Source organism: Podarcis bocagei, assembly GCF_964188305.1.
Source record: "Podarcis bocagei genome assembly, chromosome: 17".
Taxonomy (NCBI): Eukaryota; Metazoa; Chordata; class Lepidosauria; order Squamata; family Lacertidae; genus Podarcis; species Podarcis bocagei.
The window spans coordinates 8449422-8467971 of record NC_138143.1 but is presented as its reverse complement, the minus strand read 5'-3'; the positions used below and the strand labels follow the sequence as shown (position 1 = coordinate 8467971).

Sequence of the window (18550 nt, the reverse complement as noted above, 5' to 3'; positions counted from 1 at the left end):
CCCTACAGGGCTTTCGGATTATAAAATCCTGGGAACTGACTTTTGTTTTGAATTCCATCTCACTGGTTGTTTACACCTGAATTTGTCTTTCCCATGGAACAATAGACAATTTGACCTTGAACATTGACAGATGTGTAATGAGTGGTGCAGGGAGAACAAGAGCATCTAAAGCAAAGGAAACTAAAGAGGCTAAGGAAAAAGAAAAGGAAAGAAGACCAGCACAATTTGTACAAACAACATTGACCCAAGGACGCCGTTCGTCGGTTCCAGCTGTACTGGTGACCCAAAGGGAACAAGGGGAAAGAACTGAGAAGTCCACTGAGGAAGATATGGCAGCAGGTGGGTCAGATACACTATTAAAACAAATATTGGAGCAATTATCAAGTCTAAACCAGAAGGTGGACGACCAGTCTGTGAAGATAGATAAAGCAACTTCCTCGATTCAAAAATTGACTGACCAAGTTTCCCAGCACACGCAAGCCATAGAGAAATTGCAAGGAGCAACAGCGGAAAATCGGGAATTAGCTGGAGAAGCAATCCAGAAAGTGGGAGTTCTACAAAAAGAGGTTGAAGAAATAAAAGGAGAAGTCAGGCCCCTGCACAAACAGGTGGGTGAACAACAAGTCTATCTGTCAATGGTGGAACTGAAAAACCGCGAGAGCAACATCAAATTGAGAGGTATTCCGGAACTCGAGCAAGGAGACTTGATTGGATACTTAACACAGGAATTCTCGAAGTTCTGGGGTTTAAAGGAAGATACAGATTTCAGGATTGTCTCGGCATATAGACTGGGAAGACTGGTAAGGAAAGACAGATCCAGAGACTGTTTGATAATTTTAAGAACAAAGGAAGAGAGAGACAAGATCCTAGGCCTTCATTTCAAAAAAGCAATTGAAATACAAGACAAAAGGGTGGAAATCTACAGAGATATCCCGAGGCAGTTGCTGGACCTTAGAGCCACCTATACAGAATTAGCAAAATTGCTGAGACACAACGCAATTCCCTATAGGTGGGAGTTTCCACAGGGATTATCCTTCACCTACAAAGAAAGGAAGGTTAAAATAAGAACACCTGAAGATAACCAAAAGTTCCTTCACGACCACGGAGAAGATCTCCAAAAAGGAGCGGATTGGCTTCCAGTTTTACCAGCACCAATACCGCCCGGAAGTGGGCCAACGCCTACACCCTCGGGATCTGAGCAAAAGGAAGACACCCCATCTTAAGAACATTTTAAATAGAACAGGATGTCTCTGCAGCTACTTAGTTGGAACATAAATGGCGGGAATTCTCCGGAAAAAAGGAGAAGGATATTTCATATCCTAAAAAAAGAACAATTGGATGTAATATGTTTGCAAGAAACACATGTGACTAGGCTCCACAGGAAAGTATTAATCAATAAAAGACTTGGCCAAGAATTTATCTCATCAGACAAAGTTAAAAAAAGAGGTGTTGTAATTTATGCAAAGGAGAACTTGTCGCCAAAATTTTTATTTAAAGATGATCATGGAAGAATTCTCGCAATTGAAATCCAAACACAAGGGGAAAAGATTTTGATACTAGGAGTTTACGCGCCAAATGATGGAAAATCAGAATTCTACAAGAAGCTGCATGAGACAATGATGGACTATTTGGACTATGCTAATATTATTGTGATGGGAGATATGAATGGGGTGGTGTCCACAAATATGGACAAATCCCAAAATCAAAACTTAACAACAGACGGCAGACTCCCTAAAACTTTCTTTGAAATGACAGACAATATGGATTTGATTGACATTTGGAGGACAAGGAACCCCTTGGGTAAAGAAGGAACCTTCTTTTCTGAGGCCCACTTGTCATGGACACGAATCGACCAAATTTGGATATCTAGAGGGCTGGCTCCGAAAACGAGAAAAGTGGAAATCTGCCCAAAAACCTGCTCCGACCATAATGCCTTAAAAATGGAATTGAGACTTTTTCCAACTGGATCCTTCAGATGGAGAATGAATGACACCTTGTTAAGAGATCAAGAGATTGTGAAGAAGGCCCAAAAAACACTAAAGGACTACTTTGAAATAAATCTGAACACTACGGTGGAGAAAAGAACAATCTGGGATGCAAGTAAAGCTGTAATGAGAGGGTTTCTGATTCAACAGAATTCGATAAAAAGAAAATATTGGAATGGAAAAAAAGAAAGAATTTTAGAGAAAATAAGTGAAGGAGAGAAAAAGCTGAGAATCAAACCGAAGTCAAAAGAGGTGCTAAGAGAGATCAAATTCCATCAAGCACAATATTCGAAACTGATCAATCAAGAGATTGAGTGGAAAATCAAACAAATGAAGCAGAGATCGTTTGAATCAGCAAATAAATGTGGAAAGTTGCTGGCTTGGCAGTTGAAAAAAAGACAAAAATTAAATACGGTTACAAATTTGGAGATTCAAGGAAAAATAGTTCAGAAACCAGAAGAAATAAGAAAGTGCTTCCACAGATATTTCAAAGAGCTCTACGCACAGGGGCCTCAGAAAGAATCGGAAATGGACCAATTTCTGGAAACAAATGGACTACCTAAAATAAGTCAAGATAAAAGATCAATTCTTAACAGCAAAATAACTCAACAGGAAATTGAAGGTGCCATCCAAAACATGCAGCTGGGCAAATCTCCAGGCCCGGACGGACTCACCTCCAAATATTATAAAACTTTGAAGGATTTCTTGATACAACCGTTGTTGGAGGTTTGTAACCAGATCATGGAGGGGAGGAAGGCACCGGAAACGTGGAAAGAAGCACTTATCACATTGATTCCCAAGTCAGAAAGGGAAAAGACTCAGCTCAAGAACTACCGTCCCATCTCACTCCTGAATGTGGATTACAAAATTTTTGCAGACATTTTAGCAAGTAGACTTAAAAATGTATTAAATGAAGTAATTCATAAGGACCAAGCAGGCTTTCTCCCTGGTAGACACATGTCGGACAATACCAGGAACATTATTGATATATTGGAGCTGTTGCGAATTAGAAACACAAGGGCTGCTTTAATCTTTATTGATGCGGAGAAAGCATTTGACAACATTTCTTGGATGTTTATGAAGAAGAACTTGAAAGGGATGGGAGTGGGACGGGGGTTTGAAAATGGATTAGAAGCAATTTATTCAGAACAAAAAGCTAAACTGATAGTGAACAATGTGGTATCGGAGGAACTTCAAATTGAAAAAGGGACACGACAGGGGTGCCCTCTATCACCTCTGCTATTTATTTCTGTTCTGGAGGTATTGCTGAATATGATTAGGGAGGACCAGTTGGTGCAGGGTATTGTGGTCGGAGCGAAACAATACAAACTGAAAGCTTTCGCAGATGACTTAGTCTTGACATTACAGGAGCCAGAATCTAGCACAAAAAGAGTTTTGGAACTTATCTTGGAGTTTGGTCGGGTGGCGGGATTTAAGTTAAACAAACAAAAAACTAAGGTTTTGGTTAAAAATCTGACACCTACAGAGATAGAGGGGTATCAGAAAGAGACAGAGTTAAGTGTGGTTAAAAAAGTGAAATACCTGGGAGTATCCTTGTCCACTAAAAATTTAAATCTTTTCAAAGATAACTATGAAAAATGTTGGTTGGAAATTAAAAAAGACTTGGATATATGGTCAAGATTGAAACTTACCTTGTCAGGCCGAATCGCAGCTATAAAGATGTGCGTTTTGCCAAAAATGCTATTCTTATTTCAAACCCTTCAGGTCGTGGACAGAATGGAATGTTTTGGAAAATGGCAGAAGGATATTTCTAAGTTTGTCTGGCAGGGCAAAAAGCCCCGAATAAAATTTAAAATACTAACCGACTCAAAAGAAAGAGGGGGGTTTGCCCTGCCGGACTTAAGGTTGTACTATGAAGCTGCAGCCTTCTGCTGGTTGAAGGATTGGTTCCTGTTGGAAAACACCGATGTCCTAGATCTGGAGGGGTTTGATAATGTGTATGGTTGGCATGCATACTTGTGGTATGACAAGGCGAAGGTTCATAAATTGTTCAAAAACCATATTGTCAGAAAATCAATTTTTGCCGTCTGGATGAAGTACAAGGATTTATTAGAAAACAAGACCCCGAGGTGGTTATCACCTGTGGAAGCCAAGATTTCTAAAAAAAAGCCCAATATGGAGGCCTATTGGCCAAAATATTGGGAACTGATTGAAAGAGTTGGAGACAATTGGAAGCTCCAAAGCCAGGACAAATTAAAAGGTAAGGTGCGAGATTGGTTACATTATGCTCAAATTCAAGAGGTATTCAAAATGGACAAAAAAGTGGGTTTCCAGTTGGAGAAATCGAAACTGGAGACGGAGTTACTAGAACCAAAGACTAAGGTACTTTCGAGGATGTATGACTTGCTGCTTAAATGGAACACACAGGATGAGACAGTTAAATCTGCTATGATAAAATGGGCACAGGATGTAGGACACAACATTATGTCTGAGGACTGGGAAAGGTTATGGAACACCGGTATGAAATTCACGGCATGCAGTGCCTTGAAAGAGAACATTATGAAAATGGTATACCGGTGGTACATGACCCCAGTCAAGTTGGCTAAAATATACCATCTCTCTGATAATAAGTGTTGGAAATGTAAGGAGGCAGAAGGGACATTCTTTCACCTCTGGTGGACCTGCCCGAAAGTAAAGGCCTTTTGGGAAATGATACATAATGAGCTGAAAAAGGTATTTAGATATACCTTTTCTAAGAAACCAGAGGCCTTTCTCCTGGGCATGGTGGACCGGAAGGTGCCAAAGAAGGACAGAACCTTGTTTATGTATGCAACCACAGCAGCTAGGATTCTCATCGCTAAGTTCTGGAAAACACCAGATTTACCCACACTGGAGGACTGGCAGACGCAGTTGATGGACTACATGGAGTTGGCAGAAATGACTGGCAGAATCCGAGATCTGAGCGAAGAAACAATGGAGGAGGACTGGAAAAAATTTAAGGACTATTTGCAAAAACATTATAAGTTGTTTGAATGTTAAGATAGCGCACGATTAAGAAATGTTATGCTTCTGCAATTTATTTTAAGCAAATGATAAAGTAAGCATTGAAGGAAAAAAAACGAGACATATTTGAAACAAAATATTATGTTTATTAAGAGTGTTTAAACTAAATTATAAATTTTTGAAATTGGTAACATAATATATTTAAAGGTATAATAAGATGGGAAACAAGATAACAAATTGCTGAACTGGCTAGAACAATGAATGCAATGCTGAGAGGATGTGAGGAGGTCCAAAAGTGAACTGTTGAAGGACGTTAAGGAAAGTTTCTTAATATTTTTTCTTTTTTCATTTTTCTTCATATATATATACATAAAAAATGTTTCTTGTATGTTGCCATGTAAACAAATCTGTTAACCTATGAAAAGAAACGCAATAAAAAATCATTATAAAAAAAAAAAAATAAAATGTATTTTTATTGGAAAAAGGACTGAACATCTTCGTATTGACGTCTTTATTTTAACAAGTCGACTGGGCCATTCTGAAGCTAGCAAGCAATTTAATGGCATATATCCTACTGGAGGGACGCAGGTGGCACTGTGGGTAAAACCTCAGTGGCTAGGACTTGCTGATCGTATGGTCGGCGGTTCGAATCCCCGCGGCGGGGTGAGCTCCCGTCTTTCGGTCCCAGGTCCTGCCCACCTAGCAGTTCGAAAGCACCCCTAAGTGCAAGTAGATATGTAGGTACCGCTTTATAGCGGGAAGGTAAACGGCGTTTCCGTGTGCTGCGCTGGTGCCGGCTCGCCAGAGCAGCTTCGTCACGCTGGCCACGTGACCCGGAAGTGTCTCCGGACAGCGCTGGCCCCCGGCCTCTTAAGTGAGATGAGCGCACAACCCTAGAGTCGGACACGACTGGCCTGTACGGGCAGGGGTACCTTTACCTTTACCTTTTTATCCTATTGGAATGCACTTAAAATCCAGCTAATATATCTGAAACAAGCTATCTATCAGTTTAAGGCAGTGTAATAATCGAAAGCAGTGGTTCCCTAACTCCACCCCCCCCCCGAACCACTTGACAATTACTAACACCATTTATTGATTTTTCTGCCCCCTGTAGCAATTGCACTAGATGCTGTGTGGCTTTTCATGGCATTTTGTTACTTCTTTTGTTTCTTACGTCGTATTACCATTTGAATTCCAGAAAACACAATGTAAAGTACGAGCATAAAAAACAGAATACGAAGAAAAGAATAAAATAAAATGCTTCTGGAGGGAAAATCTTTATAAAGATAGTTTTCTATTCAAGTTACATTATAGTCCAAAGGCTATCAGGAAATAAGGATTTGTTTTCAGTTTTTTATGTGTGCTAAAACTCAGTCTAAGGTTTTTATTTTAAAAAATTGTTTAACCACATCAGGTAACAAACATGGATACATATGCCACAATGTTATTGTTTTAGTTAAATAAATTGTTTAAATTGTTATTAAGGAAATGATTATTTTTCTCCTTCCAATAAAGTACAGCAGAAAAGTTGTCCAAATATAAACTGACTAGAGATTTAAATCAAGTCTTACTGACTAGTGATTTAAATCGTGATTTAAATCAAATCCACCCTGCTTGTCGTGAATATATGCACTTTCCCCCTCGATTAATGTTTTGTGGCCCTCTTTCGTCGCCTTTTCTGCTCTTTTAGACGTGGCAGCCATTTTGTGATGTGGCAGCATGCCCCTACAGCAGCCATTTTGAGCGCAATGCATCAAACGGAGCCTGTGCAGTCCGTGTTACTGTGGACTGTGGGCATATTAGGAAACTTTCCAGGTTTGGGGGTGTGTGTGTGGTGGGCCTTGAAGAGACAAATAAACTAATGACGTGCTAGTCACAGAGGACATGCACAGATGGCAACAATTTATCAGTTGCTCATGCCATAGGAGGATCCAAGGGGCCGAGGTCTCTTCTCCACCCCTGCAAAATATTTGAGGGGGCCAGAGCCCCCCCCCAAAAAAAATTGATGGTCCAAATGATGTGCATGCACCACATCTTGTTATCAATTATGTGGGGCAGGGCTTACCTGCCCCCCCTCACAATATTTTATTCAAGTTGGCAACCTTGGCTCATGCTTTCTACATAGCAAAGTGCTTTTGCAAAGTGATCGTCTACAAAAATGCTTTTAGAAAACTCCAAACCGTATCACTTCAAATGCTGTAAGGTGTGCAGGTGCCCACTCTCTACTTTTTCCATCAAATACTTATATCCAACTGTGGATAAATGGAATTCTATTTTTAAAAAAATATTGCACGTAGTTTAGTTTGGGAGTTATGGGATTAATTTGATTCCCAGAGCCAACCCACAATTTCTGAGACACAGGGTCCCTTCTGAAACACTGCGAGAACCACAGAATTGTGGAATTGGAGGGTCATCTGGTCCAATCCCCTGCAACACGATATATTTTATTAAGATGGTGACCACACACACACACACACACACACACACACACACACACACCCTGCTGATTTGAGATTATTAAAAGGGCAGTTTTCAGTGATGGGTGCCCATGCGAACCCTGGGACTGCTTCTCAGCCCAGTTGCAAACCACCTCCTAGTGTTCCGAGTCCTGCACAGATATCCGCTTTCCATTCTCTCTGGAAATATTTGCTCTTGAACATGCACATCAGCTATCTTTTGCAAGAGTTTGGTGTCATTGTCTTGTTGGGGAGGGGAATACTTTTTTGGGGCCAGAGCAGCAAACTCCCCCAACAAGTGCATGCACACTTCTTCTGATACACTGAAACAGAAGTCACCAGACCCTACTGGAAGGAATTTTTTTTATTTTATTTTGACTACAGCAGACCAACACGGCTACCTGCCTGTAACTAGAACTATGAAAGCCATGATTCTTAATGGAAGTGGCATAGAGATGTTTGTGGACCATCCTGGGCCTCCTCCATATTGTGTGGCTGCAGAAGAGCTAGATGGCAGGACAAGGTCTATGAGGAAGGTGTTGGAAACACAGTCTTCTTGGTTACCTGGCAGAGATAATGTTTTGGCAAACTGTCCGGGCCACAATTCTGCAACAGCCAGCAAAATTATCTCCCACAAGCCAATGCTATGGACTATGGGACTTCTACCTGATATAAACAACGGGCCCATAAGTTGAGGGAACCTCAAGATCTGCTGCCAATAGCCTTTCAGTTAGAAAACCAAGGAAAAAAAGAACGCCCACATCACAGAGGTCTAAGTTTAATTTAAAAACATCACTCTCTTATACAATGGTGCAACTGGAGGAGCAAGAAGGAAACTGGATCAGCTGAGGAGAAAATGGCAAAGAGACCAGCTCCTGTAAACACAGCTGGCCAGCTACTTGTGGGACCCTCCGCTAGGAGAAGGCCTGCTAAGGGGAGACATCCCCAAACAATTCCAAGGACTCCAACCAACCACCCTGGGGAGGTAACACCGTCCTCACTTCAGAGTGCTGGCGCTGCAGAAATAATTCCTGGCACGACAAGCATCCGAGGAAGTCGTTGATCCCTCAGGGTTCAGCTGAGGAAGAGGTGGGAGCAGGGGCAGGAGGCGCCTCTTTTTGAACCAGCTCTGGCTCATCTTCCCCATCGTGTGGAGGATGAACAAGCACCTTGTCCAAGATGCCAAATTCCTGAGCTTCGACTGGGCTCATGTAACGATCTCTCTCCATGGCAGCTTCTGTGAGGGTTGAGGACACGTAAAGGCTTAATACATAACACCAAAAAGTGCGAGCCCACATACCAGGGAGAAAGTCCTACTGAGTTCAGGAAGCTTTCAGAGTCTCCCTGCTCCATCCCAACTTCCCTCTCCACTGCCATTCTGCACTTGAAGCATCCATGGCTAGACACTGCAAGGATCCCATCAACCCTTACTTAGTCTTCCAGTATTATTTGTTTACATAATAATAGAATCAATGCACAAACGCAACATTGGTACAGTTTAAATTAGGGTCCAGTTCCAGAGCTAAAATAATTTACAAATGCCAGGAAATACCAATAAATCTAACAGCACAAGTCCAGCCCTGAACCCACCCCAGCCCAATTAGTCATCTGACAGCACCTCTCAAGGCTGACCAGGGAGGGAGCTGGTAGAGAGAGACAGAGAAATGTCGGTCTCCCAGGGTGAAAGACTGGGAGGAGAGAAAAAAGATCCCAGGTGAGAGCTGGGAGGAGCTACTGTCCTCTGTGGGTGCTAAGGACCAATAATTACTTTTAAGAGTAAGTCCATTTACATCTTCTGTAGTTGTAAATTAGCTCTCTTATGGGAAAATCTGAATTAAAAATATATATTTTTAGAAGGAAATTGTGTTGTTACGGAAGGAATTCTTGTTTTATTTGTTTGTTCGCCTTTTCATCAAAAGGAATCAGCAGCCCTGCAGAGGATGTTGGACCACAGCTCATATCATCACACTGGCTGAGGCTGACATCTCTGAAGGGTCACAGGTTCCCCTTCTCTGGTTTATACCCTGCCTTTCTTCCTCCATGGAATTCAAGCTGACATACATGTGGATCTCAGGTGGCCAGACTCAGACTTGCTTGGCTTCAGGTTCCTTCAGAGCCTGCACTGGGACAGAAAGCTTTATCTCACCAAAGTGGTGTCCAAGGAAGGAACAGATCCAAACTGGAGGCTGGAACAAGCATACGGCCTCCCTCTTCCTTGTCCGAATGCTAGATATCTCTCCCGGCACACAAGGTTTTGTCTCCCTGCCCTACCTTCTGGCTCCAATGCTTCTTACCAATCACATCCAGGGATTGCTTCGTGTGCTTGGCATAGAGGGCATTGATCTGCTTCTTCAGTTTGAGGATCTCTTCAGCCTGGATGGCAATGTCTGTAGCCTGACCCTGAAAGTCAGGAGTCAGAGAGTCAGTGGGAAATTGTAGCTTGTCATCTGCTGAGGTCATTCACTCACCAGCAAGCACTGGGGAATGCAGAGGATGGGTAAAGGTAAAGGTAAAGGACCCCTGGACAGTTAAGTTCAGTCAAAGGCGCTCATCTTGCTTTCAGGCTGAGGGAGCCAGCGTTTGTCCACAGACATTTTTCCAGGTCATGTAGCCAGCATGACTAAACCGCTTCAGGTGCAACGAGACACCGTGACACAGAGCACGAAGATGTCATTTACCTTCCTGCCGCAGTGATACCTACCGTATTTTTCGCCCCATAGGACACAGCGGCCCATAGGACGCACCTAGTTTTTTGGGGGGGAAATCAAGGAATTTTTTTTTATTCCCCCCCCCCCCCAGGTTTGTGCAGCCATCCCCAAGCTAGAAGAGGGAGACGGAGCAATCAGTCTCCCTCTTCTGCCTTCAGGGACAGCCTCTCTGGCCTCCGTGGGGCAGCGGCTTGCCCCACTGTCCCCCGAGCTTGTGGGTCTGGCGATGGGGAGAAGCAAGCTTGCCCCCCCCCGCCAGCCTCCAGACCAGGTCAGGGAATAGCGGGGTGGCGGCGCTCCGCCTCCCCACTATCCCCCGAGCTTGTGGGGCTGGCGATGGGGAGAAGCAAGCTTCCTCCCCCCCCGCCAGCCTCCAGACCAGGTCAGGGAATAGCGGGGTGACGGCGCTGCGCCTCCCCGCTGTCCCCCGAGCTTGTGGGCTGCAGGCTGCTGCCCGCAAGCCTTGCGAGCCCGCGGGACCTCCCGCCGGGCTTGCAGATAGCTTCCTGAAGCCTGGAGAGCGAGAGGGGTCGGTGCGCACTCTCCAGGCTTCCCCAAAAATGAAGGGGAAATGTGTGTGCGTCCTATGGGGCGTAAAATACGGTATTTATCTACTTGCACTGGCATGCTTTCGAACTGCTAGGTTGGCAGAAGCTGGGACAGGGCAACTGGAGCTCACCCCACTGCAGGGATTCGAACCGCCGACCTTCTGATCGACAAGTCCAAGAGGCTCCGTGGTTTAGACCACAGTGCCACCCGCGTCCCCTAGGCAGAGGAAGAATACAAGATTTGCACCCCATGTCCCATGTCCTGGGGAGCAATTTGCCCAGGGAAGCATCAAGACAGGGTGCTGGCTAGAGAAGGTGGTGTGGCCCCTGCAAGAGAAAGCAGCGACAGCAGGGTTTGACTTACCCGTGCCCCACCTGACGGCTGGTGGATCATTATGCGGGAGTTGGGTAGAGAGTGGCGCATGCCTGGTGAGCCCGCAGCCAATAGCAGGGAGCCCATGCTAGCTGCCTGCCCCACACACCATGTGCAAATGGGGTTCAGGATGTACTGCATGGTGTCGTAGATAGCCAGTCCAGATGTTACCGCACCACCTACGGAGGGAACAGAGAAGTCACTAGCGGTCCCCAAATTTAGGCACAGCATGCCTTCTTAAGCCATTTCTTTTTTTAAACACCCAAGTGACATTAAGGATAAGGTAAGAGAGGGGAGATTCTGTAGGGAAGCTGCTCTGATGTCACTCTGTGCTTTTCGCTGCCTCTCACCTGGGCTGTTGATGTACATGTGGATAGGCTTCTTGTTGCTTTCCGACTGCAGGAAAAGTAGCTGTGCAATAACCAAGCTCGCAACGTTGTCATCAATCTGTAGATGCAGAATGCAAGGCAGTGGATGAGAAGCAGGGGAACTCCTTGCTGCAGGAAACCCACCTCCTGCTCAAATCAATATATACCTGAAGTTAACTATACCTGAAGGAGCATCTCCACCCCCATCATTCAGCCCGGACACTGAGGTCTTCCTCTCAGGGTCTTTTGGCGGTTCCCTCATTGCGAGAAGTAAGGTTCCAGGGAACCAGGCAAGGGCCTTCTCAGTAGTGGCGCGCACCCTGTGGAACGCCCTCCCATCAGATGTCAAGGAAATAAACAACTATCTGACTTTTAGAAGACATCTGAAGGCAGCCCTGTTTGGGGAAGTTTTTAATGTTTGATGTTTTATCATGTTTTTAATGTCCTGTTAGGAGCCACCCAGAGTGGCTGGGGAAACCCAGCCAGATGGGCAGGGTATAAAGAATACATCATTATTATTATTATTATTATTATTATTATTATTATTATTATTATTATTATTATTATTATTATCAAGTCCAACACCCCAGAACTGTTGTTGTCTGAGAAGCGGCCATCCAGAATTCAGGAATGAGAATCCCACCAGCCCAGAGTGACAAAAGGGTACACGTTAATATAACGCAAGGGACTTAATTAGAGGAACCCTTTGAAATTAATTATCTAAAAGAACCCGCCAGAACAGTGTGCAGAGGAGAGGAGGTTCCATTTGATAAGCTGAAAATCTTGTACTGACGGAACAAATGCTGTACACTTGAATTCTTCCCATTATAAGCACATTTAACCATTTATCCACAATCTTCAGAGCTCTTCAAAAATATTTTTCAAAAGCTCAGGGAGTGGAATTCTGTGTAGGTCTGTAGGGTCGGCACTCAGGGAATGAGGTCCACTCATGCAGTGGGACTCGCCCCTCTGCACCCCCCCGCTAAACATGTAATGGGGGTTCTCCTAACCCTCCAGTGTGGATTTAAAAGATGTGTGGAAGCATGCAGGGAGAGGAGGGAGGAGAAGCTTTTTTGTGCAAGCAGACCATGTTCTGCCACCCAATAATTTAGCTGAATTATGCCCAGAGTTCCCCAGGAGTTTGAGTTCATAGCCACATTCTGGGTGGAGTAAGCTAGACTGGTGACTGGGAGTGGCCGCTGAGACCACATAACACCGGTCTTGAAAGACCTACATTGGCTCCCAGTACGTTTCCGAGCACAATTCAAAGTGTTGGTGCTGACCTTTAAAGCCCTAAATGGCCTCAGTATACCTGAAGGAGAATCTTCACCCCCACTGTTCAGCCTGGACACTGAGGTCCAGCTCCGAGGGCCTTCTGGTGGTTCCCTCACTGCAAGAAGTGAGGTTACAGGGAACCAGGCAGAGGGCCTTCTCGGTAGTGGCACCCGCCCTGTGGAACACCCTTCCTTCAGATGCCAAGGAAATAAACTACCTGACTTTTAGAAGACATCTGAAGGCAGCCGTGTTTAGGGAAGTTTATAATGACTGATGTTTTAATGTATTTTAAATCTTTTATTGGAAGCCGCCCAGAGTGGCTGGAGAAACCCAGCCAGATGGGCGGGGGGAAATAATTGTTGTTGTTACAACATGTACAAAATGTGGCAGAGGACCCATTTGCTCGCTGCAGAAGGAGTTTGTGTACTTACTGGGCCCATGACACAGACAATGCGCTCTCTCAGAAGGCGGGAGTAGATGTCATAAGCTCGCTCGCCACGACCCTGAAACAGAGAGAAGATCAGCACAAGCACCTCAAGACCTGGGATTTGGTGCTGGTGGAGGAAGAAAGTCCTAGCATATTTCAGAGGGAAGGACCTCCAGTCTCATATGAAGGAAACAGCTTGCTGGAAGCTTTCTTTAGCATTGTTCTAAGAGCAGAACAAAGTTAAGCCATTTTGAAGGGCATTGGAACAGTTGCACACTGATAAAAACCAAGGCGTGCATCAACAGAAGGCAGAGTCATAAATAAATCAGGGGACTTAAAACACAGCTGCACCGTGATTCTGGTCTCCACAAACTCCATCCCTGACACTTTGGCTGTCATTACCAAAAAGAATTAAAATTTAAATAGCATCCACCCTTAGGGAGATATAATAAAAGATGAAGAGGAAATAATCCAGTGTTTCCCAACCTTTTTTGGGCAAAGGCACACTTGTTTGATGAAAAAAATCTCGAGGCACACCACCATTACAGCCCCGTGACGTCAGCGCGCAGCGTCACGCCGGGAGTGACGCACGAAAGTGTAAGTTTCAATTTTTTCCCCTCCCCCTTGCCGGGGAACCTCCAAGCTTTGGGGGTGGGGGGGGAGGAGGCAGCAAAGCGAGGCAGGAAGGAGAGCGCGGCTTGGCTGGGTGAGCTTTGGCAGGGGCAGGGAATGAGAGCCGCGAGGCGGGCGCTGCGGGCGGAGGCGCTGCCCGCCGAGCTCGCAGGCAGCCAGGCAGGCAGACGGCGAGAGCCCTGCGCTGGGCGGCCTCTCCTCGCCGCCGCCGCCCCGCCTCTCGCCGCCCGACTCGCCCGCCTCCCTCCAGGCAACATCTCGCGGCACACCAGGCAACATCTCGCGGCACACTAGTGTGCCGCGGAACAGTGGTTGGGAAACACTGAAATAATCTGTGCCATCAGAAGGAAACCTCCTCCAATTGCAAAAAGACTAGCACAATATACAAAGCCCTGTCCATATTCTTAAATTTTCTTAAGAGCCTTCAAATGCTATTGCATAGTATTAAACGTAACCTGCTTGTAGTTAGGTCTCTGCAGTTTCTGCATTGATGGGCCTGCAATGTAGCACAACCCTTAACAAATTACTGCTATCAGCCTGACGCTAACTGCCAGCCACCGCCACAACCACCTGTTATAAGTGATTTCAGACTTTGCAGTTCCTAGTCTGCTCCCTTTCCCAAAAATACGTTGATAGAGGAGTACCTCCCTCCCCTCCCCTGTACTTACCGTTTGCTCCACTACAATGGGAATGAGAGGGATGTGACTCCGGGGAGACTGGTGCAGGCTCCGAGCCACAGAGAGGACATGGCTTCCCAGCCGCAAAGGGTGCTGCAGGCAGAGAGAAGGCCAGTTACCAAATAGACAGACACTCACCCCTGTCAATAACCACCAGAGCTCCTCTGCAATCCTCCATTCAAGGTGCAGCATTTTCATTAACACCCTTTCAAATTCACTGCCACGTTCACCACTGCGCCCTCATGTTCAGAGGGAAAGGGAGGAGACTACACTGCTTTTAGCATCTGTGAGTGTAGAGGCAGGACTCAGCAGGGATGCCAGGCCAAAGAAAGCCAAGGAAAGGTGTGGCATTCTACTTTCACGAGAGAACAGCAACATTTATCCATCAGTCTTTTTTTGTGCATTTGAAACACTTCACACACAGCGCAACCAGCTGTCGCACTTACATGGCAGGCTAGCATATATCCCCATGTGTTTGTCTTCGAAGACAACACTTTGCGTTTGGTGATCAGAATCAAAGAAGCATTGAGTTGGAAGGGACCCCGACTCTAGTCCAGGCTTCCTCAAACTTGGCCCTCCAGATGTTTTTGAGACTACAATTCCCATCATCCCTGACCACTGGTCCTGCTAGCTAGGGATCATGGGAGTTGTAGGCCAAAAAAAACATCTGGAGGGCCGAGGTTGAGGAAGCCTGCTCTAGTCCAACCCCCTGCAATGCAAGGAATCTCAACTAAAGCAAAATGCTGTGTTGTTTTTAAACACTGTATTGTTTTTAATACTGGGCTGGAAGCCGCCCAGAGTGGCTGGGGAAACCCAGCCAGATGGGCAGGATATAAATAATAAATTATTATTATTACTACTAAAGCATGCATGACAGATGGCCATCCGGCCTCTGCTTAAAAACCTGCAAGGAAGAAGAGCCCACACCTCCTGAGGGAGTCCATTCCACTGTCAAAACAGCTCTCTGTCTGTCAGAAAGCTCCTCCTAATGTTGACTCGGAATCTACTTTCTTGCAACTTGAAGCCATGGGTTCGAGTCCTACCCTCCAGAGCAGGAGAAAACAAGCTTGCTCTATATGATGGCCTTTTAGATATTTGAAGATGGCTTTCATATCTCCTCTGTCTCCTCTTATCCAGGCTAAATGTACCCAGCTCCTTAAACCTCATCCTCTTAGCTGCTATGCCAGTTCTCATTGCTGGCCACCAGCAATGATGTGCAACAGGGCCCACAGCAATGTCACAGTACCAGGATGAAACTATCGACTCTGTGTACAACCTGCATAGGGACTAAGAGCTGCCATTCACACCCACCTCCTTCTTCTTCTGCAAAGGACGCCTCTAAGGTTGCACACCCCAAAAGTATTTGCCACCCCCCAATAAACACCCTAAGTGGCTAGCTTTAAGCAGGTGGCCAGTATGTGGCTTGACCCTTCTCTTCCCACTGCCCTGGCAGCACCACAGAGAGAAGGGCACATGTAGGCCTTTGGAGAGAGACAGACCAGGCACCGATAGTTATAAGGAGATGCTAAGCATCTGAGTCTTCCTGGCTCTGAAAACCAACATAATACAGTGTTGCCCCGCAAAATGAATGCCTCGCTAGACGGAAAACTCGCTAGACGAAAGAGTTTTCCGTTTTGGAGGTGCTTCGCAAAACGAATCTCCTATGGGCTTGCTTCGCAAGACGAAAATGTCTTGGGACTTCCTGCGGGGTTTTTTTCCCTTTCCCCCCTTTTTTCTAAGCCGCTAAGCCGCTTATCAGCTGATCCGATAAGCCGAAAAGAGCTGCTAAAAGCCGCTAATAGCGCTAATCCGTCAATGGGCTTGCTTCGCAAGACAAAAAAACCGCTAGACGAAGAGAATCACAGAACGGAATCTTTTCGTCTTGCAAGGCACCACTGTACAGGTTTATAGAATCATGAATGGATGCTCCAAATAAAATGGACATTCTTTGCCCCCAGCCCACTCCCCACCCACCCCCAAAAAACCTCTAGAACTCAGGGTGACCACAATAAAACGGAGGAGCAGTACATTCAGGAGAAAATAAAAAGTACTTTCCCGCACTTGCTACATCCTTTTACAGAGGTTGTAGCAACAAGAAATGGCGAGGATCCCTGGCTTAGATGGGTTGGAAAAACGGGATTGGACAAAATGCATGGGTTGTTATGTTTGGTGTTGTATATTTTGCTGCTGCTTCAGCTTGTAAACCGCCTCGTGCATACGAATTAAAAGTGGAAGCGTGGGGGAAACTGAAAAGTCTATTCTAACTGATTTTATAATGAACTTATTTTAGAATGCTGTATTATTTTACTGTTGTTAGCCGCTCTGAGCCCAGCTATGGCTGGGGAGGGTGGGATATAAATAATTTTTTTTTATTATTATTATTCAAATGAAGTCTTTTCAACATCTATCCCCCGCAGCAGCTTCAAATGGCAAAGGTAAAGGGACCCCTGACCATTAGGTCCAGTCATGACCGACTCTGGGGTTGCGGCGCTCATCTCGCTTTATTGGTTGAGGGAGCCGGCGTACAGCTTCTGGGTCATGTGGCCAGCATGACTAAGCCGCTTCTGGCGAACCAGAGCAGCGCACAGAAACACCGTTTACCTTCCCGCTGGAGCGGGACCTGTTTATCTACTTGCACTTTGACGTGCTTTTGAACTGCTAGGTTGGCAGGAGCTGGGACTGAGCAACGGAAGCTCACCCCATCACGGGGATTCGAACCACCAACCTTCTGATCAGCAACTCCTAGGCTCTGTGGTATAAATATTATTATTAATATTATTCAAATTAAGTCTGTTCAACATCTGTCCCCCGCAACAGCTTAAAACGGTACTTCCAGTTTAAAGGGGGCTTCGACTGTGGGAGAGGGGGCAAAAGGCTGAAGAAGGGGCTGCCACCACCGCCTTCATATTCCGCCTCTGAGGTTGCAGAGGCGGCTAGAGAGCAGCTGTGGAAAAGGAGGCGCTCCGCCCGCGGGTGCAAGGCTAGGATCGCTTCCTTGGCTCTTTGCCTTCCCCGCGCAGCGTGGCGCGGCTGCTTGCCTTTGAGGAGACCGGCGGGTGGGAGCTCCAGTAGGCGCTTGAGGCAGGAAAAATCTATGCAAGGGATGGCTCTCGGAGTGGGGGGGGGACTGCCCCTTCCACCGCCCCCCCTTCCTCACTACTGCACCCACAGTCCCTGGTGCACCCACCCTCCAAGCCCCACCCACGTGCACTTGCCCCTCACCACTATCCTTTGCAACATGCTGCCCCGGAAGGTCTTCCTTGCTTTCCACCGTCCCACGTGGTTTATTTTAAAAGGGGCGGGGGGCAAGAATACTGCACGCGAATCACGTGACGATAGCCGAGGCTCCGGGTTGCAACGCCACCGCGGTGCACCATGGGAAATGTAGTATAACATTTAGGTACCGGTGCTTTTTGGTTGGTTTGTATTTTTTAAAGCGGTTTTAGTATTAAGCTGCTCTAAAGAGCGTCATTCATTCAGTGCCGGATTTACGTAGAAGCTAAACAAGCTATAGCTTGGGTTTTTTTGAGGGGGGGGGGAAATAAAGGAAAAAAAACCCTGGCTGTAATAATAATTATTTCACTATTAATATACTTTTCCTTAATTGTATTTCCTGTCAACAATTACTTTGATAAAATACATATTTTGTTATGTGCAAATGGCTTTAGATACCTATTAGGTCCATAAATTACCATATCATATAGCATATATTCAACACAAAAACAGCGACAAATTGTTGTTGACAAAGGACAGCTGGACCTCATCAAACTTAAATCCGGCCCTGCATTCATTCATTCATTCATTCATACATTTTTAAGCAAACGGGATTTTAAAAAATAAGTGCATGGCAAGAGGAAAATCAGCATTTGTCAGACGGCTGCGGGGGAGAACCGAATTGTTTGCAGGTCTGCAAGTTCAGAGGTGGCTAAGATGGGCAGCGCTCCGTTCTTGTGCCTTCAATAGCGATGGGATCTACAAAAAAGGAGCAAGTGAGGCGTCTCATGGCATGCACATAGAATCATAGAGTTGGAAGAGACCACAAGGGCCATCGAGTCCAACCCCCTGCCAAGCAGGAAACACCATCAGAGCACTCCTGACATATGGTTGTCAAGCCTCTGCTTAAAGACCTCCAAAGT

The 18550-nt window shown here is 45.7% G+C and overlaps 2 protein-coding genes across 2 annotated transcripts in view; both read right to left on the bottom strand.

Annotated features, from left to right (window-relative positions):
* Window positions 1–7416: 7416 nt before the first annotated feature.
* RLN3 (relaxin 3) overlaps window positions 7417–18550 on the bottom strand; it is a 157893-nt gene continuing 146759 nt past the window's right edge. Inside the window, exon 3 of the transcript XR_014003264.1 lies at window positions 7417–7449. The gene's annotated coding sequence lies outside the window, so the exon portion shown is untranslated. The remainder of the gene's footprint in view (window positions 7450–18550) is intronic.
* Window positions 8168–17706, bottom strand: CLPP (caseinolytic mitochondrial matrix peptidase proteolytic subunit). Its single transcript, XM_081175880.1, has 7 exons — window positions 17637–17706; window positions 14406–14507; window positions 13109–13180; window positions 11385–11481; window positions 11026–11213; window positions 9700–9805; window positions 8168–8642 (listed from the first exon to the last, which is right to left on the bottom strand). The coding sequence occupies exons 1-7, from the start codon at window positions 17652–17654 to the stop codon at window positions 8473–8475; spliced, it is 753 nt and encodes a 250-aa protein (XP_081032006.1). The 5' UTR covers window positions 17655–17706; the 3' UTR covers window positions 8168–8472.